Below are 23,419 nucleotides of genomic sequence, written 5' to 3'. Positions count from 1 at the left end.
AAGCCCACGTATGAAGCCGAGAGCATCATCTGTGCACCGTCCTGCTATGTCTAAACAAAACTGAGAGACAAACAAAACCATCCTCCCAATACGAATATCATGAAAAGAATTCATTACACGGAACCAATTGTTCTTCGTTGCAGAGTGGGATGGTCGAGGTCTAACAAACATATTGATTTCACTCGCAGCACTCCCATAATTCCTGGGGTGTATTATCTTCCAATTAGGATCTTATGATCTCCCGTCCACCCTCTGGGAGTAGTGCTGTGAGCGCCTCCTCCTGTAGATCAATATTTGCGACTGAGTAAAGATCGGTCACTTAATTGGGCAGGAGGAGAGAGATTATAGGGGGGTGGGGTGGGTGGAGGTGGCGGGCGGGGGTGGGGTGCCTATCTTGGCCTCGGCCTCAGCGGGCTGGGATCTGGTGAGCTCTGACCACAGAGAGCAAACGCGGTCATTCTCTTTTTAAAACACTGACGTGTTCTAGAACTCAGGCCCCTTGAGTTGAATTCTGGCAAAATCATCATAAAACATCCTACCCTTACTATGTGGGTGGGAGTGGACAAACATGTTAGCTCTTTTTTCTTATTAGACATAAAAAATGCATTTAAAAAGAAGAACCTCATTCATAAATCAAAGTCCTTACCAGTGCAAGCATGGATCAGATGTCACCTGGCCAGAATCGTTCTGTTTGAATGCAACTTTCTTACCCCCCCCATGAGTGTAGAACACTTTGACAAGCGATGGAGGCAGTCAAGTGCTTCTTTCCTCCGGCTCTAAAGTGGCTAAAGCCTCTCCCGGTGTCCCCCAGCATGGGGCCAGTGCGCGGTCCCCTCGGAGCAGGCTCCTCGGCCCCCTCGCAACCCCCGCTAGTCAAAGGTGACTGCGGGGACGCGGAAAGAGAGGGGCGCTGATCTAATTTGATAATGAAGAAGACCCCTCTAAGCCGCTCAGCTCCACATGTTCAACTCTCCGACACTCAAACACTAGGAAGCCCCCCTCCCTGTCACTGGAACATTGTGTAGGTATTGATCCCTGCTAACTGGATCTTTAATACCTGGGGTCTGTGGCCCGGCCTGGGGAAATGCGTGTGACAGGAGGAGCTCAGGCAAACACGCGGAAGAAAGGACTGGCCTCTCAGTTTAGCATTTCTCTCCCATTTTGCTTCCAACTTACACATCTGCTGAAGAAAGGAGCATTACTGCCACTGCACCTGCCGTTCAAGGGACGTATACGCCGCCGTGCAGACAAAGATGGCAAGGCACCTTCCACGCGGAAAATCCACTTGCGGGGACTGTCGCAGTAGAAACGTGTTCGGAAGGTAGGAGTGGTGACATTTTGTTGCTTACATTTTAATATAAAAAAACATGAACATAAATGAACAAATACAAAAAAGAAAACTACAGCGTATTTACAGCACTCAAGTATTTTTTCAGTCGTATATGTCGCTTTCAACATAAAACAGCGTGTTAGTCTAAATGATAGCCGCCTTTTACCTAATACTCACGTCTTATTGTTAGCATAGTATTGAAACAATATTGGACACATTTTTTTCTGTGAAGGAGAAATATGTCCTACCTCTGCTAGTTTAAAAAATTCTGTAATCTTATGTCATGCAATGCACACGACAAAAGGAGGTGGTGGTGGATATAGTCCGTATTTGTACTGTTAAATACAGTTAACATGATGCATCGACTTGACCAAATAGGTAGATGCAGGGACATCATGTTCGGCTTAAGTGTCTTTTGTTCAAGTATTATAGGATTAATAATATGAACCACATTAAACCTGATGCCAGTCAAAATAAAATAAAATAAAAGATATATACTGAGGTGCAAGGTGAGAAATACGTGAGGAAATAAGTGCATTAAGGTAGCGATTTTCAATGGCCTCCATGACGTAGATGCACTACATTTTTTTTTAGAACGAGTCACCTTTTGTTATTCATATCAAATGTATGCATTATCACATATGAGGTACACAGAGTTTAGCCCTGTGTAACACAAGGGCGGTTCTATAGTGCAAATTTGACTGAGGAGTCCGCTCGGCCTCGATAGCATTTACATGAATCACCATGGTTTAGAAGACAATGCCCTGGCATTTTTAAGTAGTGAGTACAAAAAAAAAAAGGTTTATTCAGAAATCTTTGATCAGACTTGCGGCCTCAAAATATATAGGCTCAAACAGAGAAAGGTCGAGCGACAGAAATGAATCGCGACAAATATAACTTGTAAATGAAAATCTAACAAGCAGTGGTTTCACTCCAGCCACCTGCGTCTCTCAGGGAAATGGAGGTTGACAACTGGATTCGGTAGCACCTTCAACGGGGCCAATGACAGCGCACAGTTCACCAGCTAGCCACTCGCGGTCCTCGCCTACTCCTCCTCCTCCTCAAACTAGGGTTGGGGTAAAACGCTGCACTGGGCTGCGAGCCCGCTTCCACCTCCTCCCGCGCTCCTTTCTGGGACAACTGGTCTGAACCGTGTTGCATTGAAGAGAGTGAAGACGTGGGGTAAGAGGTCATCTTTTGACCTTTGCATCCTCCTTGACCTTCCACATCATCAGCTCCATGCAGGCACTGGCATCTTCACTGGAGTCGTGGCCTTCCACTGGAAACACAGAGCACAGGAAAGCCTCAATATACAGTACTTATATTAAATAGTCAGCATATAAAATCATATTACATTTTATTTGTGTAGTGCTTTTCTCAATAGTGACTTTACATTGAAATCACAAGAGATAAAACAATTCATTAACCAAATATATGCTCAAGGTAGCAGCAAATCGAAATGAGGCAGTTGAAAATCAAATAAACTATGTAGAGTACATGGCCCATAATAATAACAGTACAGCATTTATCCCTGTATGCCAGTTTCATTGGGATGATAAAACACACACACCCAGTGTGTGTGTGTGGCAACGCAGACGTTTGACACAGTGTGTTCTGACACCTTTCTATCATTAACTTTTTTACCAATTTTTGCTACAGCAGCTCTTCTGTAGGATCGGACCAGGCGGGCAACTTCACTCCCCACATGCACGGCTGTGTCCTTCTTTGGACCACTTTTGGTAGGTATTAACCACTGTATACCGGGAACACCCCACAAGACCTGTCGTTTTGGAGACGCTCTGACCCAGTCGTCTAGCTATCACCATTTGGCCCTTGTCAAAGTAGCTCAGATCCTTACGCTTGCCCATTTTTTCTGCTTCCAACACATCAACTTCAAGAACTGACTGTTCACTTGCTGCCTCATATAGTCCCCCCTTTGACAGGTGCCACTGGAACAAGATGATCAATGTTATTCACTTCACTTTTCAGTGGTTTACATTTTAAAACACTTACAAAATCTAAAAGGATAACCAATACCTAATGAGAAAGCTCAACCTATTATTTTTAAAGAGATTACCATTGTCCTGGATTATGCGTTTGAGGTGGTCTGCCATCAGGTTTCTCAAGGCACGTTTGTAGGGCAAGCCAAGGCGGTGGGGGAACACAATCGCTGTGTCGACCACTGTACTGTGGATTAACTGACAGGAAAAAGAAGAAGAGAGAGGAGAAAAGAAGAGGAATTGAGAGACAGGATTATTTCTCAATTCATGTTCTTTGCAGGGTTTTCAAAATAAAATTTCAGATAATTCTGACGTTAAATAAATTGATGTCAATGCCAATATCTGAGAGTACTTTTAGTAAGAGATACACCGATTTTGGCCGATTCCGATTCTTTCTAAGAACTATAACTGACAGCAAACAAACATTTTTGTAATTTTTTCATTGTCCATCTATCCATCCATCCATCCATTTTCCTCCGCTTATCCGGGGCTGGGTCGCGGTAGCAGCAGGCTGAGCAAGGAGCTCCAGGCCCCCTTCTCCCCGCCAACGTTTTTCAGTTCCTCCTGGGGGACCCCAAGGCATTCCCAGGCCAGCTGGGATATGTAATCCCTCCAGCGTGTTCTGGGTCTACCCCGTGGTCTCCTACCAGTTGGACGTGCCCGGAAAACCTCCAAAGGAAGGCCCCCAGGAGGCATCCTGATCAGATGCCCGAACCATTTCAACTGGCTCCTTTCGACGCGAAGGAGCAGCAGCTCTACTCCGAGCTCCCTCCGGATGTCCGAGCTCCTCACCCTATCTCTAAGGCTGCGGAGGAAACTCATTTTGGCCGCTTGTATTCGCAATCTCGTTCTTCCGGTCACTACCCAGAGCTCATGACCATAGGTGAGGGTTGGGACGTAGATGGACTGGTAAATTGAGAGCTTTGCCTTCCGGCTCAGCTCCCTCTTCACCACTATGTTCCGGTACAATGCCCGCATCACTGCTGACGCCGCACCTGTCCATCTCACGCTCCATTTTCCCCTCACTCATGAACAAGATCCCAAGATACTTGAACTCCTTCACTTGGGGCAGCAACTTGCTCCCAACCCGGAGGGAGCAATCCACCGTTTTCTGGCAGACTACCATGGCCTCAGACTTGGAGGTGCTGACTCTTATCCCGACTGCTTCAGTGTGTGCTGGAGGTCACGGTCTGATGAAGCCAACAAAACCACATCATCTGCAAAAAGCAGAGATGCAATTCTGAGGTTCCCAAACTGAACACTCTCCTCACCTTGGCTGCGCCTTGAGATCCTGCCCATGAATATCACAAACAGAATCGGGGACAAGGGGCAACCTTGGCGGAGTCCAACACCCACTGAGAACGTGTTTGACTTTGTGCCGAGAATACGAACACAGCTCTCACTTTGGTTGTATAATGCCCAGAGTGCTCGTACCAACGGTCCTGGTACCCCATACTCCCTCAGTACCCCCCACAGGATACCCTGAGGGACACAGTCGAAAGCCTTCTCCAGGTCCACAAAACACATGTAGACTGGATGGGCAAACTCCCACGATCCCCCCAGCAACCCTGCAAGGGTATAGAGGTGGTCCACTGTTCCACGTCCAGGACGGAATCCGCATTGCTCCTCCTGAATCTGAGTTTCGACAATTGCCCAGAGCCTCATTTCCAGCACCCTGGAGTAAACTTTCCCGGGGAGGCTGAGTAGTGCCACCCAGGTCTGCCACTCCACAGGTACTGTACGCGACACGCAACACTGAAGAGGCGTGTCAACAAGACAGCCCAACAATGTCCAGAGCCTTCAGCATCTCAGGGCAAATCTCATCCACCCCCTGCGGAGCTTTATAACTGCCTCAGAGACCTCTGGCAGGCATATTGACGAGATTTCCGAGTCTTCAGACTCTGCCTCTTCCCCTGAGGATGTATTGGTTTGGTTCAGGAGTTCCTCAAAGTGCTCTTTCCACCGCCCGACAATATCCCCAGTCCAGGTCAGCAGCTCTCCTACCCGGCTGAACACAGCCTGAGCCAAGCCCTGCTTTCCCTTTCTGAGTCGCGGAACAGTTTGCCAGAACTTCCTTGAGGCCAACCGAAAGTCGTTCTCCAAAGCCTCCCGAACTCCTCCCACACTCGGGTTTTTTCTTCAGTGACCGCCGAGGCCGCAACCCTTCTAGCCTGTCGGTACCTGTCTGCTGCCTCGGGAGACCCCTGGGCAGTCAAGCCCAAAAGGCCTCCTTCTTCAGCTTGACGGCTTCCTTCACCGCTGGTGTCCACCAATGGGTTCTTGGGTTACCGCCACGACAGGCACCAACTGCCTTCCGACCACAGTTCCTAGCAGCTGCCTCTGCAATGGAGGTTTTGAACATGACCCACTCGGATTCCATGTCCCCAACCTCCTCCAGGATGCGCAAAAAAATTTTCCGGAAGTGGGAGTTGAACACCTCGCGGACAGGGGCATCCACCAGGCGTTCCCAGTTCACCCTCACTACACATTTGTGTTTACCAGGTCTGGCTGGCAGCCTCCCCCGCCATCTGATCCAACTCACCACCTGGTGGTGAACAGTTGACAGCTCTGCTCCTCTCTTCACCCGAGTGTCCAAGACATACAGTCGCAGATCTGATGACACGACTACAAAGTCGATCATCGATCTTTGACCTAAGGTGGTCTGATACCACTTACACTTATGAGCCACCCGATGCTCGAACATGGTGTTCGTTATGGCCAATCCGTGACTAGCACAGATGTCCAATAACAAGCACCACTCGGATTCAGATCAGGTAGGCCGTTCCTCCCAATCACCCCCTCCCAGGTTTCTCCATCGTTGCCCACGTGAGCGTTGAAGTCTCCCAGGAGAACTATAGTCCATAGGCGAACCCCTTCAAGGACGCCACACAGAGAGTCCAAGAAGGGGGAATACTCAGAACTGGTGTTCAGTACATAAGCACACACAACAGTCAGAGCTTTCCCGTTAGCAACTGTAGTTGCATAGAGGCTACCCTCTCATTCACTGGGGAGAACTCCAACACAGCGGCACTCAGCCGGGGGCTTGTGAGTATCCCCACACCCGTCTGGCACCTCTCACCCTGGGCAACTCCAGAAAAGGAGAGAGTCCAGCCCCTCTCCAGGAGTTTGGTTCCAGAGCCAGTACATACAGGTATACAGGTGAGCCCAACTATATCTAGTTGGTACTGCTCCACCTCCTGCACCAGCTCCGACTCCTTCCCCACCAGAGAGGTGATATTTCAAGTCCCTAGAACATTTACATTACATTTAGTCATTTAGCAGACGCTTTTATTCAAAGCGACTTACAAGGGAGAATAACATTCAAGTTACATTGCGACAGAGAAATTAGTGTAACAATAAATACTGCTAGGTGTTGCTAAGTAATTGTAAGTTAGGAGAGGAAGTACTCTCTGAAGAGCTGGGTCTTCAAGTGCTTCTTAAAGACAGAGAGGGAGGCCCCTGCTCTGGTCATTTTTGGCAGCTCGTTCCACCAACGTGGAACTACAAATGAAAATAACCTGGATTGCCGTGGTTGTACGGCCGGCAGAGCCAGGCGACGCTCATTTGATGAGCGCAGCATCCGGGGGGTAACATGTGCTCTTACAAGAGCATTTAAGTAGGCGGGAGCATTCCCAGCAATCACTCTGTAGGCCAGCATAAGAGACTTGAACTTGATGCGGGCGGCTACAGGTAACCAGTGGAGCTCGATGAGCAGCGGAGTGACATGTGCCCTCGTTGGCTGGTTGATCACCAGTCGCGCCGCCGCATTCTGTATCATCTGCAGTGGCTTCACCGCACAGGCCGGCAAGCCTGTTAAGAGGGCGTTGCAGTAGTCGAGACGGGACATCACCAAGGTTTGTACCAGCAGTTGAGTGGCATATTGGGTCAGGTACGGCCTGACTTTTCGGATGTTGAATAGTGCGAAGCGGCAGGACCAGGAGACCGCGGCAACATGGTCCGAGAATGTCAGTTGGTCATCAATAATGACACCTAGATTCCTCGCAGCCTTGGTAGGAACAAGAGATAGAGAGTCAATTTTAATATCAATGTTGTTATAAAAGTTAGAACTAGTCTGCGATGCCGAGGATCAGCAGGCCGCCTTTGCCCGCCGCCCGGCTGCCATTGTACCGACCCCAGCGCCTATCCCTGCAGGTGGTGGGCCCACAGGGTGGCGGCTCCATGATATTTCTTCGGACTATGCCCGGCCAAGCCCCATGGGTCAAGGCCCGGCCACCAGACGATCGCCAGCGTGCTCCCCTCCCAGCTCTGGCTCCAGGAGGGGGCCCCGGTTTCCCTATTCCGGGCGAGGTACCATTTTGTCTTTGGTGTTTTTTCATTGGGGTCCTTTGAAAAATTTCATTGTATGTTCATCATAAAACATTGACATAAAATACATAAAATACATTTCACATTTTCTCCAAAACTGCACCAGGTTACAGGACCTTCTCTCACTCAAACAACAACTAACTACGCTGGTTCATGAAATTCACCATGGCTCCAGGTTACTGGACAGAGCTTTTTTTGTACAAATAAAACTCCGCTCCACAGCTGATTGCTTCTGAAAGAATTCCCGCCCGCCTACTAACAGTTCGGTGGCAAATGCCCAGATAACCGACCCATTAAGTCGTGCATTATAAGCTGACTCTCCCTCTGCCCCTACTCTCCCTCTGCACACGGGCGGGGTTGCGCGGACTCCACGAGGAGAGTGTGAGAGAGGAGAGATGCAAACACTGGCGCAGCTTAACGGGTTATTTATTTTAACGCAACATCAAACTATAATCGATATAAACAGTATCGTCTCATCCTAATTTGTTTGTAAATATATCGATATACCACACACACACACACACACACACACACACACACACACACACACACACACACACACACACACACACACACACACACACACACACACACACAATTAGAATATCATGAAAAAGTTCAATATTTTTTGTCACTTATTTCAGAAAGTGAAACCCATATGTTATATGGATTCATTACACGTAGAGTGAAATATTTCAAGCCTCTATTTCTTGAAATTTTGATGATTGTGGCTAAAGATAATGAAAACCCAAAATTCAGTGTCTCAGAAAATTAGAATATTGTGAAAAAGTACAATATTAGAAAGTCATGGTGTCACACCCTAATCAGCTAATGAACTCAAAACACCTGCAAAGGTTTCCTGAGCCTTGAAATGGGCCGTTTCTCAATACCAAGTACGCAAAGTCCGGACTTGCGGACTTGGTAGTTCAGACTTGGCAAGTTGGACTCGGGAGTACAGACTCCCGGGGACGGGAGGACGCAGGACGGTCATTCTGCAAAATGCATTCCGGGATACTTGGCTGTCCCAAGTCCACACAAGTCATCATCGATGCATCCTTGATAAAACGGGCAGAGCAGTCCAAGTCCAGTCCAAATGCCACAACCGGGCATTTGGACTGGACTTGACTTGATGCGTACTTTGAATTGGAACAGTACTTGGGCTGTGACTGATGACGTTTCACAAGTCCACAAGAACACAAGTACAGACGCAGATTGAGAAAGGGCCAGGGTCTCCCTTAAATGATCTGGGTCAGTAGGCTACACAAACATCACAAACTTTGCATGTCATTTGGAAATCAGGGGTCCCAGAGTCTGGAGGAAAGGTGGAGGGGCACAGAATCCACATTGCTTGAAGTCCAGTGTGAAGTCCAGTGTGAAGTTTCACAGTCAGTGATGATTTGGGCTGCCATGTCATCTGCGGGTGTTGCTCCACTGTGTTTTCTGAAGTCCACAGTCAACACAGTCATCTACCAGGAAATTTTTGAGCACTTTTTAATGCTTCCTTCTGCTGACAAGCTTTATGGAGATGCTGATTTCATTTTCCAGCAGGACTTGGCACCTGCCCACACTGGTACCAAAAGCTGGTTCAATGACCATGGTGTTACTGTGCTTGATTGGCCAGCTAACTCGCCTGATCTGAACCCCATAGAGAATCTATGGGGTATTGTCAAGAGGAAGATGAGAGACACCAGACCCAACAATGCAGATGACCTGAAAGCTGCTATCAAAGCAACCTGGGCTTCCATTACACCTGAGCAGTGCCACAGGCTGATCGCCTCCATGCCACGCTGCATTGATGCAGTAATTCATGCAGAAGGAGGCCCAACCAAGTATTGAGTGCATAGAAATGAACATACTTTTCAGAAGCCTGACATTTCTGTTTAAAATATCTTTTTTTTTTTTTTTTTTTTTTTTTTTTTTTTAAAATCGATCTCATGTAATATTCTAATTTTCTGAGACACTGAATTTTGGGTTTTCATTATCTATAGCCACAATCATCAAAATTTCAAGAAATAAAGGCTAGAAATATTTCACTCTATGTGTAATGAATCTATATAATATATGGGTTTCACTTTCTGAAATTAGTGACAAAAAATATTTAACTTTTTCATGATATTCTAATTTTATGAGATGTACACACACACACACACACACACACACACACACACACACACACACACACACACACACACACACACACACACACACACACACACACACAGACACCAATATATATTGGCATACCACCTAGCCCGAGCATGACATGAACCATCATGCGGCGCATATGCGTTTAAATGTGACTGGCACAGAATGGGATATATCTAACACCTGTCGGCCGGTCACCGGTCATGGCCGATCAAGCTGAAAATCGGCCAATCGATCAGTGCATCTCTACCTTGAGTGCCAGGAGATCGCTCTCCAGACTGTGTCCGATCAGGATAGAGTCCGCGTTGAACATGCTGAGCAGCACCGCTTGCACATCTCTTGGGGTGATGGTGGCGCTTTCCAGGTCCTCCTCCGTCACACCCGAAAATCTTAAGGTAGATACGGGACGAAACCATGTTGTCAGCATGGGCGAATGTGGGCGTTTGTTTCCGAGATCCACAACAGTAAGGCCACTTGGTACAGCACAGAGGGTCACAGAACATTTTCAAAGACTCTTATATTGATATTTATTTTAATAAGAGGTGTGGAATTGTGTTGATTTGGGGAAATCAATCTCACCGTGTGTTATAATCTACAACTTTGCTGTCGGGTTTGACGAAGGTGTCATAGATGACCCTCAGATCAGAGTTAATAACGGTCACCCTGGTCAGCTCCAGGCCCTGCTTCGTGTAGCACTGGGGGGAAAAATAATTTTTAAAAAAGTGGATGAAATGAAAGGAAGTTCATTCCTAATTGGAGATCAACTGGCATGAAGCACAGAATTATTATTATTGTATCTTAGTATGAGGGTTGTCAAGCATGAAAAACAACCTCCATTTCAACGTTTTGCGTCCAGGTCAGCACAATAACTTTATCAAAAGCACAGGACATCCCTCTCCCATATCTTAAGAGCACAAATCCAATGCCAAAACTTTCATCTTTTCGGAGGATTTTAGTTGGGAGCAAAGTTTGAGAACCTCCCTCTGACTCACCATTTCACAGTCCAGGGCGTACACCCCTCCGTTGCCGTCTGGCGGCAAAGGCTTGCTGAACGTCTTGACGTAGCCGTCCAACGACTCCTTACGTCCGTCTTGCACGTGTTGCTGGAAGGAAAAGAAGGAGAGCTGTGTTGTAATCCTGCTGGATGCCAAGGATTCCAAAAAAAACCCCAAAAAACAAAAACCTGCTTCTACATAGATCCATCTAACAGGGTTAGTGGGGGTTAGGGTTAGACCGACCTCTAGTGGTCTGGGCAAGGAAAACCTGAAAAGGGTCTTCCAGAATTACTTTTGGATCTCAGTAAGACCTATCAAGGCCTCCAACCTGAAAGGAAAAACATTTGTCGCTAAAATTTCAAATGCCTGTGAATAGACCATGTTCAGGTTTGTCCGAATAAAAGTTATTTTTCCCCCAATAACTTTTTTAATAATGGAATGATGTCATCCATCCATCAATTAATCAATCAATGGGCTTTAGATCAATACGACATTCAGACAGTATGAAAATGGCAACACACACACACACACACACACACAAAACAGGTGCTCTGCTCAAATTCAACACCAAGCAGAAATGTTTTCAGTTTACTTTTGAAAGCATTCAAACTGTTTTCACTCCTCAGGTCATGTGGCAGTCTATTCCAGCACCGGAATGCATAGTGGCTGAATGCCTCCTTGCCACGTTTAGTTTCGGCCTTGGGGATGGCCGGGCTGTGGCTGACAGACATATTCATATTCAGTTGAGCGAGGCCATTGAGTGCTTTGAAAACGAGGAGGAGGATCTTAACGTCAACTCTGTACTTAAATGGAAGCCAGTGACGTGATCTAAGGACAGGAGTGGTGTGATCCCTTCTCCTGGTTCATGTCAGATCTCTTGCAGCAGCATCTGTGATAAGCTGAAGGAAACCGATGGTTTTTTTTTTGGGGGGGGGGGGGGGGGCGGGGGCAGAGAAGAGAGCATTACAGCAATCAAGGCGGCTTGTTATGAAGGCATGAACTGGTTGTTCTACATCCAATTGTGACGAGAATCCTCAGACTTTTTGTGTGTGTTTTAAATGATAAAATGAAATTGAACATTTTTATCTGAATCTATATTAATAACACCAAGGTTCCTGACAGTCACCGTTCCTCAAGAGACAAGGAATCCAGATGAGTAGAAATTTGCTGTCTCTGAGCAGCAGTTTCAATCAGTTAAGTAAGAGGTGAACCAGTTTAGAACAGAGCCGCTTGGAACAACCCTGCCCTACTTCGCCGAGTTAAGATTGAGTTATAAAATTGTATTAAAAACTGCAGATATGTCCAAAAGAACAAGAACAGAGAGCCCACCAGTATCAGTGTTGACTCTGAGATCATTAATGATCATCATCGCAGGACTGAGAGAAAACAGATTCATAAATATACACTGTACATACTTTTTCCTCCTATTTTTTGTCCTTTCTGCCACACTCATTTGTTTTGTTTGTAGATGTGAGGAAGCCTGAGTGACAGCCTCATTAGTACAAAAACGTATTCCCATAACACTTCAAGACAAAATAAGTGTGGGGGTTATCACCTGGGTAACTTGGCAACCAGGAGAGCCCACCGCCCCAGAGCAGCAGCTGTAGCTGGTCTCCCAACCTCCTGAAACTAGTGGTAGAAGAGGTTCAGAGTGAAGGAAGCGTGAAGGAAATAAAGATGGGTGGAGAGAAACCCCAATCCATGAGGAAATGCTTATTTTTTATTATTTACAGATTTAAAGAAAAAAAATATATATATATCAGGGAGAGAAACAATCGTACCTTTGTGTCTCCGCAGGCGACCCCAATGATGGTTACACTCCTCTTTGCGCACACAGCTGCCATTGATGTTTACCTTATACTCGGCCCCGCATCGACAGCATACCTTCGAGAAAGCTGAGGCGAAGGAAAACACAATAAATGCATCTTTACGTTCTAATCCCAAAAAATTATTATATAATATAATAATTATATATTATATAATAATTAACAGAGGGAATCGCTCACGGTCGGTGGGGGGCTTTTTCTCTGGCAGGTTGTAGATGACAGCTCTTCCGGAAGACTCAGGGTTTGGTCTGGGGTAGCTGTGCTCCTGGAGCTGCTCCTCTGTCATCAGGTACGGCCTCAGCTTCTTGTACAGTGTGGATCCTAGACGGGAGACCCCAAAACATGTCCTTTTCTATAAAGCTGTCTGAATCGGCTGAATCACAAACGGGGAAGGAGGTGAAAACCTCAACCTATACACAGGATTTTGCTACTGAGCAGATATATAACAACAATGAGGAGTTCAGTGTCCTGCTCAAGGACACTTAAACATGACACATACTACAAATTATTGTGGGAATGGACATTCCAGTTTACGACGGGTACTTCAAATAATTACGGCCACACATTAGCGTCCTGCGGTGTTCAAGTCAGTTCAGATCGGAGCTACTAGCATCTTGTTTACATGTTTGTAGCCTTGTCAGGTCATGGGGGTGCGGTAGTTTGTTGCAAATAAAACCAGGGACAATTTTCCCCCCTTGGGCTGGTCACAAGGGGAGCTGAATGGCTTCACTGTTTCTAAAACGGCCGAGTCAGGAGTGGGGAGTTTGAAGAGGATTGTTAAACGGAAGACAAATAGCAAAACTGTTGGAAGTCATCAGTCATTAGTTCTTATGTTGTGCAGTAGGGGTCACCCGGCGGGGGGGGTTACTTCCTCACCAGTGAGGCTCTCTTCCAGTTGCTTTCCCATCCTGTTGATGGTGAAGCTGGTGGTGGCAGCTAGACGGCCGCCCAGCACGTCTTCGTGGGACTGCGCTCGTCTGTTGGCGACAGATCCCGCTGCCTCTGTGCGGGACACGAGGGAAAAACACAGTGAATGACTCTTTAGCCGATGCTTCCAAGTTGCAAGAGCCAAAGGTGGACGTGACTGACGCAGCGTACTGGAGACAGGGGCTGGAGAGGGGCCGCTCTTGCCGCGGAGCTTCTTCAGGGTGTTGACGGCCACGTTCAGATAGATGTTCCTACTGCTGCTGCGCTCGTACACGGTCTTCTCCTCTTCCAGGGCCTGGAAAATGACAAAACAATCTGGCCGTTCAAAGTCGGGACTTTCACACCGGGATGCGGCTTTGTGCTTTGCCTGCTCACGCTTCGTGGGACCACAGAGCCATGCGTGACAACCTCAACGCCCGACAGGCACTCTCAGATGCGTGACAAAGAGTTTCAAATCGGCTAAATGTCTGAGGCTGTGCATCGCCAATAACCTGTGAAACTGCATCCGATGAATGACAAGGGACTGAACCAAAGGTTTAGGAACAGCAGACATTGTTGGTACCAAGTCAAGAATAACTTGGCCTCGTGAATAGCTAATGGCCAAATATGAAAGTAGGAGAATTAGGAGAGAAACTGGTTGTTCGTTCTGGTCCCCCGGCTATGAAAGACACGCACTGTCCTTTGTCTTGCAACCCACCTCGGTTTACTTCCCAGCTTGACTGCTGCTTTCTAAGCACTAAACATTCCTCTGTAAATATAAAAAGGTTAATAGAGACAAATGTCCTGATATGTAAACAAAAAAAACCAAAAGGAAGCAACTTACTTTCTTTTTTATCTATATATATATTTTTAAGATGGAGGAAGGAAGGATTATTTTTTTCATGTAATAAGTCACAATAAAACCTGATAAGTTGGACTAGTAAATTGGATACAGTGGTGTGTTTTAACCTTTTGGAAGGCGACGTCCTCCGATGGGCAGAACTTGACACATTCATTGATGAAAGTGTTGAGGTAGCGCTGGCGGATATTAGTGGGTACTTTGGCACCAAACTCAGTAGGGATGACCGGCCGCTTCATGGAAGAGCTCTAAGAGATAGGATGATAATGAAAAAAAGATATAGAGACTCTGTGTCCGATTGAGGCTCCAGGATTCATTCAAATTGTCCAACTCATGCGACAAGTTCCGGTCCGACAGTGCGGCCAGAGATTGGTAACATTTTTTTAATTGGACTGGGATTAAAACTGAGTAAATTAGTCACATATTACAAAATAATGACGTTATTAACATCAACCTTCGATTGTCACGATATTCACGATCAATAAATACATTTTTCAATTAATGAATTGTGTGTATTTGTGATTTTTTTCCCCACACTTTGCAAACATCACATTAGGGAAATGTTTAACTCTCTTTCAGGAACATGGTAAATGTCTAACTGAGCATACTCTATGTTGTTCTGGAAAAAACAAGCTCTCCCATTTACCTGCAAAACTGAACACACTAGGAGCAAGGCTGCGATCATCAGATGCAATTACGAGTTTGATGGGAAGCGAGCTTTAAGGTTACTAGTACAAGTCTTTTTAGACTTTCAAAGACATTTTAATGGCACAGTTTAACAAAATCTCTATGACTCAGTCCTGTGTTCCACAAGGGAAGATGAAACTGCCAGTTACAGTCATACACCGGGGAAAGACTCTCTTTGTGACTCAGCCGCAGAGCCCTGAAGTCCGGCCCCCCTGCTGGCTCGCTGTTTATTAATATTGGACTTGTCGTGTGTCCAAATTGCACCAAACTCCACGCTGCACGTCCTTGGGTGTGAACGAAGGACATTAAAATCAAAGGACATACATACAGACAGACAGATTATTTTTCTCCTTGGCATCTTTCGGACTAAAAGTGTCTGGCCCATGGCAACTGCAGTACGCACAGACATGGTTCAGGCCTCATTGGAACCCGGACATTTCAGTTGTCATGTTGTTCGAGTTTGATTAATATTGATGTGCATTTGGAGCAGAAACTAGTGAAAAACTTGCAAATTTACCGGAAGTTGGCCCAACCTGATTAGTTGAGAAGGGCACTTTGTGACATCATCATCCAACGTTATATAAGCCCACGCTTCGCCTCTCAGTAGTCATTCAAATCCAGCAACTTGCAGACTGCACAGCGTTTTCTACACGTAGACCGACAATTGAGCCGATGCTGCGTTTAATGGAAACTCTGAAAATGGTAACACTTGCTGCCTTTCACAAAACCCCTGAAAAACTATAATCATCACAGTAGGCGTTTTCGCACCGCAGGAGGTTCTAAGAACCTTTGGAGGAACCGTCCCTTTCTTTTATGTTGAGTAACAGAACCTCAGAAACCTGGAATACGTACCTAACATGACTAAACCGGACCCTATTTATTGCTGCCTGCAGCTACAGTATAATATTACTATTAGATAGATTAGATAGAATAGACAGGATAGAGAGATAGGATAGAAGAGATAGGGTAGATAGTGATAGATTGATGTGCACATAAAAAAATTGTCCAAAGTAGAAATTAAGTGGTCATTCATTTGAATTTTTCCCAAAACATTTGGGCCTCAGAGATGTTATGTCCAGGGCTGGGCGGGTCATGAGATTTCATTGGAAACAAAACATCTGTATTATACTGTTGATCAACTAAAAGAGGAGCCCCCAATCCGACAGACAGCTGTTTTAGCAGGACGTTTGGAAGGGGGTTGCTGATGGGGGAACAGTTTCTCTCAGAGAGAGAAACAGAGGTTTTTTTGTTTTTTTGTTGTTTGTCCCCCCCCCCCCCCCCCCCAGAATCCTAATATCAATTGTCAACTTTGAACAAGATACAATAATATAAGCCCAAATAATAGCCATATTCAAGCGGGTGCCAATGTGTCGTTTTAGTGGGGAAAAAAAGAGAAAAGAGAAAAAATAACTCCTTTTCTGACATTGTTTCATACAATCACGGGCAGGAGAATAACAAAGCAACACTAGTGTTTTAATGAGTCGCATATTGCAGAATAAATTACTTAATTTAGCCGGTAAGAAAAAGCAGAAGAGAAAGTCCAGACGACAAGACAAGCGTACTTATTTTTTGGGCAAGATATAAATATTCATGGGGTACACGTTCTGAACGCGTCCTCATTGGTCAAGTCCAAATTAGTCTTCATCATCATCATCGTCATCATTATTACGTAGTCTACTTCAAAAAGGAGATAAATAACAATGCTTGCTTTGCAACGTTGCCCAACCCCCTCCCAAGTATTGTCGGCTTGGTTTTAGAGGGATCGTGTAGTGTTTAAGCGTCCATGAAATGTAATTATTTATATATATTTATGGGAAAGGTGATTTATTTTAGTTTCAGTGGCGTGCTGGTACCTTCATGGTGGGGGTGTGTGCCACTCTCTTCTGAACCAATGTGGAGGAGGTCTTGGACATGATACCAGCTGAGGTCTGGGCCTTGACCGTCAGATGGGCTGGGAGGCTCGCGCTGGGGGATAACACTCGGCTGGACGCTGGTTTGGGATCCGCAGGACCTAGTGTCAGACACACAAACATGACATCTTCTCACATTTTCTGCTCACACTTGTTCAAGATCTCTCGTGGTGGATTATTTCCGAAAGTCTCTGGATCGTGGACGAAAGGGCATAATCGTCAGGCAGAACCTTACTCAACTGTGTTAATAAAGAAAGAACATACGTTTTACATCAAATTATGGTTTATGTGGAAGTGGAGGAAATTCTGCACTCGTAGAACTCCAAATATGTGCCCAATATGTGTATATATATATATATGACCATATCTCAGCACAATCATTCAAACAAAATCAGATATGGTGGTCAGACATAGCCAAGTTTCAAAATGACCATAGACCCCCCCCCCCTTCGGAGTGAGGGTGAGGAAAGTGAGGGCTGGGGCGAAGTGGGCACACAGTGGGACATTGTTTACAGCCAGAGTCTGCTGCTAACTGCTGAGCCACAGAGAGCAGGGTCGGGAGGGGTCATACCGGGCTTGGAGGAAGACGGGGTGGGTGGGTTGGGACGGTGTGCTATCCTCTTCCTCTCTCCAGGAGTGCCAGGGCTGGAGCTGCTTGGCAAGGCGCTGGCCGTCCGGACTGCAGCGGCGAGCTGGGCCGCCTGCTGCTGGGCGATCTGCATGCGCTGGTAACAGATTTCCTGTGCCGTCGCCCTCCTGTATGGCCGCGTCTTCGGCGTTGTGTCAGTCTGGTGAACAGTTAATGCATTAAAAAAATAAAAATAAATATGTTGGGTTTAGAAAACTCCCAACAGCAAAATACATGTGGGTCACTTTTACAGGATTACATTATGAAAGCAATGGAAAAGGAAATGCTGTCACAGTATCACACTCACATTTCCTTTGGCGGCGAAATGGGAGACTCTCTTCTTCTGGCCCGGGAACAGAGTGGTTAAAGTGCTCTCAGCGTCCTCTTCCTCCTCTGAATCTCCAGATGGCTGCGAGAACAACACACCACGTCAATCACTGCACATCTCACAACTCCCTGAAAACACAATTAAAACCTGAAACACTGTGCACATTAGTGGGAGGAAAATCTACCAGTAGTTAAAAGTGAAAGCTCTTCTAAGGTATTATAGAATGAATATATATATATATATATATATATATATATATTAAAAAAAATATCTTTAAATTGAAAAGGGTGTTTATTAAAGAGTAAAGGGGCATTTATGAATAGCATTATATGCTAATTAGAGTTATAACGTTATTCTTGCTTGTTTTATGAAAACAAAATTATGTCATTGAATGATAAGCATAGACATAAGTAATTCCACACACACACACACACACACACACACACACACACACACACACACACACACACACACACACACACACACACACACACACACACACACACACACACACACACACACACACACACACACACTATATATATATATTACTGCATGATAATGTTATCAGAAATTTGCATGTCCTTCCTCGTTTTGGGCACTTACTGAAAGTGAAATGATTCTGAGTCGCTAGTGCAAAGGTCAAACAAAATCCTACCCGTTTGGCTTGCCTTCCTTTGTCTTCCTTCTTCACATCTTTGGACTCGTTGAAGATCCTCAAACACTCTTCCATGGGATCGGAGTCAAAGTCCATCTCATCCTGGAGGCTGGTAAAGTCCATTTCAAGGCGGTCGAGGTCGTCCCGATCGGCCCTGCTGTCCTCCATGGCGGCGTCCTCCTCGCCCTCTGAGGAAGATGGAGGCGGCGGGGGGGTTTTCCGCTTGTTCAAACGTCCTCTCTTCAGAGCGTCGGCTGACTTCCTCACCAGCACTTCCTCTACCTCGTCGTCGTCGTCGTCATCATCCTCCACCTGTATGACTTCGGCCTCCTCTGGACTCTCATCTCCAAAAAGATCAGCATGGCTCAGACTCAGACTTCGCCGTTTGTCCTTACCTGTTTTTTTGCCGTCTGGTGAGCTGCTAGTTTTCTTTGCCTTGTCCTTGTTGACCAGGGAACTACTTTTACTGCTACTATTGTTAGCGCCGCCTTTGGTACTGCTGTTAGCACTCGTTTTGCTACCGGAACAGCTTTTATTGATTTTTCTCGTGTCGTTTTCTCTTTTACTGCTATCAAGTTTGCCATTTTTGTGTTGGTGGTCCTTGTGCTTGCTCTGCTCCTTTTCTTTGCCTGATATCTTGGCTTTCTTGGTTTCGCCTCCACCGCCATTGCTCTTTCCCGCTTCCGTGGCTTTCATCTTGCAGTCGCCTTTTTTCTCCTCCCTGGCTTCTCTCAACACTTTATGAGCCGACTCTTTGCCCTTGATTTTTCCATCCTCTTTCTTCACAGAGACGTGCCTTGATTTCTTTACCGAGCCTTTGTCCCGGCTACTGCTGCTCCCGCTGCCTTTACTACTCGGTGCTCTATCCGACTCCTTTTCTACTTTGTGCACGCTGTCAGATTTACCGTTTTTGCCCCCACTAGATCTAGCAGCTGGCTTCTCGTTTTCAGTCTTGTCTTTCCGTCGTTTTAATTCCCAGACGTCTGAGTCCCCTTCCGCCTCTCCGTGCTCTCTTAACTCCTCTTTGCCCCTCTGCATCAGAGCACTCTGTCTTTTTGCCCCATCTTTTCTCCCTGTCCCCACAGTTTCCTCCACTGACGTGCTGCCGCCTTTCCTCTGGAGACGGCTGAGCGTAGTAGGTCGATACTCTGTTCCCGAGCTCCCTTCGTCAGAATCAGAAAAAGTGTATTTTTGTGTGTCTACACTCTGCCGCCGTGGCTTTTTTGCTATCGGTACGTACTCGTCTGTTGCTCTCCCTGTCGCCGTTTGCTTTTGAATTTTACTTGCATCTGTCCGAGAAGATTTTGTGCCCTCTTCCTTTGTGTGCTTCCCAGGAATTTGTGCAGAATAGTTGGAGAGTGGGTCATATTCCATGTCTGTGGATGGTTTTGAATTGTCTAGAGTGTATTTACACTTAGATGATGCATTTTCTGAATACTTAGGGCTCAGGGGAAGAGAAGGGGGTTGTGCGGTACGTGTCCGAGGCTTTTTCACCAAAGTAGGGATATATTCCATGGAGTTAGCGGAGTTCCCTCGGACGTCGGTATCCAAGGTATACTTGCTGCTGCGAGGGGTGGGTTTATATTCTGCTGACGCCATTTGATAACTCCCAGGGTCATAGGCCAAGTGAGAAGAAGTCCCCGCTGGCCTGGATCTTCTAATAGAATCCGCTGTGGACAAACTAGTGGCCGAGCTGGGGTCGTACTCCTCGTCCCCGATCCGAGAGAGCTTCCTCTTCTCTCGCTCCACTTGGCTTTGGACCTCCTCGATGGCTCGGTTGACCATCTCCAGGGCACCGGTGATGTCACCAGAATTAGACGGCTCTCCATTTTCCTGCTCCTGACACTGCACTACCTCCGGGTTGAATGGATCGTAACCCTGTTGATCTGCAAAGACAAAACAACTGTTGATAGACTCCGGACGTCCCAGAGAAGTTGTATATCTAGTCATATTTAACTAAACTAAACTGAGGGCACCAATGGTTTGACAAAAACAGAAGGGTAGGGCAGCCACGATCATGGAATTTTAGATGCCAATTAATTATCACACAAATAATTATGATTTACAATTTTCCAGTACAATTTTAATGTTTTTTTAATACAATTACGTTAACAGTAGAATACCCATCACCCTTTCCCCCAGGCTCCCCACCCTCAAGTATATCACCCACCCCAAACAATCCCTTGATCAACATTGAAAATAATATTAATAATAATTAAAAGTAATTCAAACTAAATACAAGCACAACTGAATTGCCTTTTTATGCCACTGCCACAGTACAAGCTAATAAAAGTGTAATAGAGATGTCTACCTGTTGCAGAAGAGACAATTATTGGCACTGAAGTTCAAGAACACTCAAATAATTGCGACCAGGCGACAATGTTATAATTGTGACAGCCCTAAATCGAGGTACCCTCATCTTAACGTAAAGGTATTTCCAGAGAGGAAATAGTGTTGCAGACTTATCAATAACTAGGTTAATGTATCTGGTATTTTTTAAATATATATCGTATACTATTTGACTTGGTAATTATTAATTTAGATGCATACAGTTTATATTATTTCAGCGGCTTGCTATCGATGCCATCACTTTTGTTTACCTCAGCCCACCGACCAGGGCTATATGAGCCGTTCTGCACAGTGCGGTGAGGACAGCAAGAGGGAGATTGGAACATAATTTATGACGTTATGAGATCAGCTTTATGCACCTTTCAGCTTGGAGTGGACCTCCTTCTGCCGTCTACCGTCCACCGCTCCCCCGTAAGACGCCGCTCTCTGCCGGCTGTGCCTAAAGTGACAGTACGGTCTGTCGCACCCATGGCTGTCGCCGGCCCGGTCTCCGTAAAACGGACAGTCAATGCCTCGGAAGAAGCCGGTGGATCTCAGCATGGTCTCCGGGCGGCTGTCTCATACCCGCGGGCACCCCGTTCGACTTGTTCCGGGCAGCTTTGGAAGTGAGAGCGGAAGAGTGCGACGAACAATAACAAGGTCCCTACGGCGCCATGTTGGATGCGTCGGGGAGGTATCGCGAGAAGTGCCGGCGCGTCGCAGCCGCCTACGTCACGCTGGCCTTTTCGCACGTGCTCCCGGACACGCCGCTGATTAACCGCGCAAACGGAAGCGACATCGTTGCGTTTTAATAGTGTGTGTGTGTGTGTATATATATATATATAAAAAAAAAACAAAATAAAATTGTGTGTATCGCGCTCTCAACGCAGGCTGGAGCTCCTGTCGTCTATAGAAGTCGGTGTCAGTTCTGCGAGGCCTATCGGGTGTCACGGAGCTTGGTTATTTCCACTTTATTACAGTGAGTTAATTTGGCAGCGCCATTTTGAATTGGTTGGGTGAACATGTGAAGAGTCGTTCCTCGGAAACATCGAGGAGAATAAATCAAATCCTCCTGTTAAGTTAAAAAAAAAAAAAAAAAAAAGAGGGGACCACGGTTTAAACTTGTTTTAATATTATTGACCCAGGAATCAGTGGTGCCGCGCGGGTTGCCGACTCCTTCGGGAAGCCGCGGAGCGCCGGACGGGAAGGAGGTGAGGAGCGAGGAAAGCGGCGCCTACACCCCCCCCCCCTTCCCCCAGGGGGTACGGTCTCTATGACGTCACTTGCTCTCAACCGCACATGCCCGACGGTCATTAACCCAATGTTCCCAAAGATGTGCAGCATTAGCCTACTGACAAAAAAAAAAGGAAGAGCCAACGTGGGCAAACAGAATAAAAAGTCATAAACGCTAATAAAGTGGATTTTCACTCCAGTTAAGAAAAAAAAAAAGAAATACGTTGATATATAACCCAGACACAAAACCTTACGGAAATACGACATTTCGGGTTTCCTGTTTCTGGACACGCCATGGCACCTACATAGATGCCTACCTGTCCTCCGGGGAGTCCCAAATGGACGCGCCGGCGACGGAGGGCGCTTTTATGCGCTCGGCGGCCACGTTTCGCAATTAAACAACCAATTAAGCCCAAGTCGCGCACAGCGAGGCGCAATCAGAACCAAGGAGCAATTTTCGTGCACTTACTTTGCAATTCTAAAAACTGCGTAAATCCGGACGTTGTTTTATTGTGACGTGACAGTTTTAAATTCAGATTTTTAGATACGTATATAGGTAACACAAATTGGCAACATAGAGACCAATTATGGTTTTTTTTTAAATAAGCAATAAACCTAAAAAAAAAAACGAAAAAACAATAACACCTGTATCAACAGTTTGAAGTCTTAAAGCAAGCAAGATGGGGGTTTTTTTTCCTTCTAAAAAGCTTATTTTTTCCCCCATTCATTCAATTCTACACAACAAGCTTGTTTTTTTTTACTACTACGTGTGATCGATCCATTTTATACCGTAATTGAAATTCTGGAAGTGCACATTCTTACGATGTGATGGATAATACGGTAAGCTTTAATTTCAGCACAAAAAAAAAACATTTTTATTTATACTTTCTTTGCCTTCTAATTGATGGCAGGTGATTCTAAAGGATGGAATCGAATCAAAGGCCTGAAATACCCGTGTAGGCCACAGAACCTTCCAATCGGCTTTAGGACCAGAGGTGGAGATTGGAACCGTGGCTCAACAAGTGCCAAGGGTAGGATTGGCTCCAGGAGAGAGTTACACGTTGGTACCGTTTATCAAAATGTCTCTTCCCTCATAATGACAACGTTGTCGCTTTCTGATTGCACCCACAGCACTTTTCCTCCTCAGACGGCCACAGGTTTTTGGGGTTGTTTTTATTTTAAAAGTGACGTGACCCAACTCTTGGAAGTGCTACTCAAGCGCGCGCACACACACACACACACACACACACACACATTGAA

General features: G+C 46.0%; 1 protein-coding gene across 1 annotated transcript; it reads right to left on the bottom strand.

Annotated features, from left to right (window-relative positions):
* Positions 1–1,411: 1,411 nt before the first annotated feature.
* On the bottom strand, positions 1,412–21,487 carry rexo1 (REX1, RNA exonuclease 1 homolog; the record flags this gene model as incomplete). The annotated part of the gene is made up of 16 exons (XM_080008052.1): positions 1,412–2,609; positions 3,408–3,528; positions 10,052–10,190; positions 10,381–10,496; positions 10,794–10,904; positions 12,352–12,425; positions 12,578–12,691; positions 12,803–12,943; positions 13,499–13,624; positions 13,721–13,844; positions 14,498–14,635; positions 16,928–17,085; positions 17,556–17,772; positions 17,920–18,021; positions 18,599–20,484; positions 21,307–21,487. 16 exons carry the CDS (start codon positions 21,485–21,487, stop codon positions 2,521–2,523), a joined length of 3,837 nt encoding a protein of 1,278 aa, XP_079864178.1. The 3' UTR covers positions 1,412–2,520.
* Between the last annotated feature and the right edge of the window lie 1,932 nt (positions 21,488–23,419).

This window comes from Zeus faber, assembly GCF_960531495.2.
Source record: "Zeus faber genome assembly, chromosome: 1".
NCBI lineage: Eukaryota > Metazoa > Chordata > Actinopteri > Zeiformes > Zeidae > Zeus > Zeus faber.
This window is presented reverse-complemented; position numbering and strand designations above follow the sequence as displayed.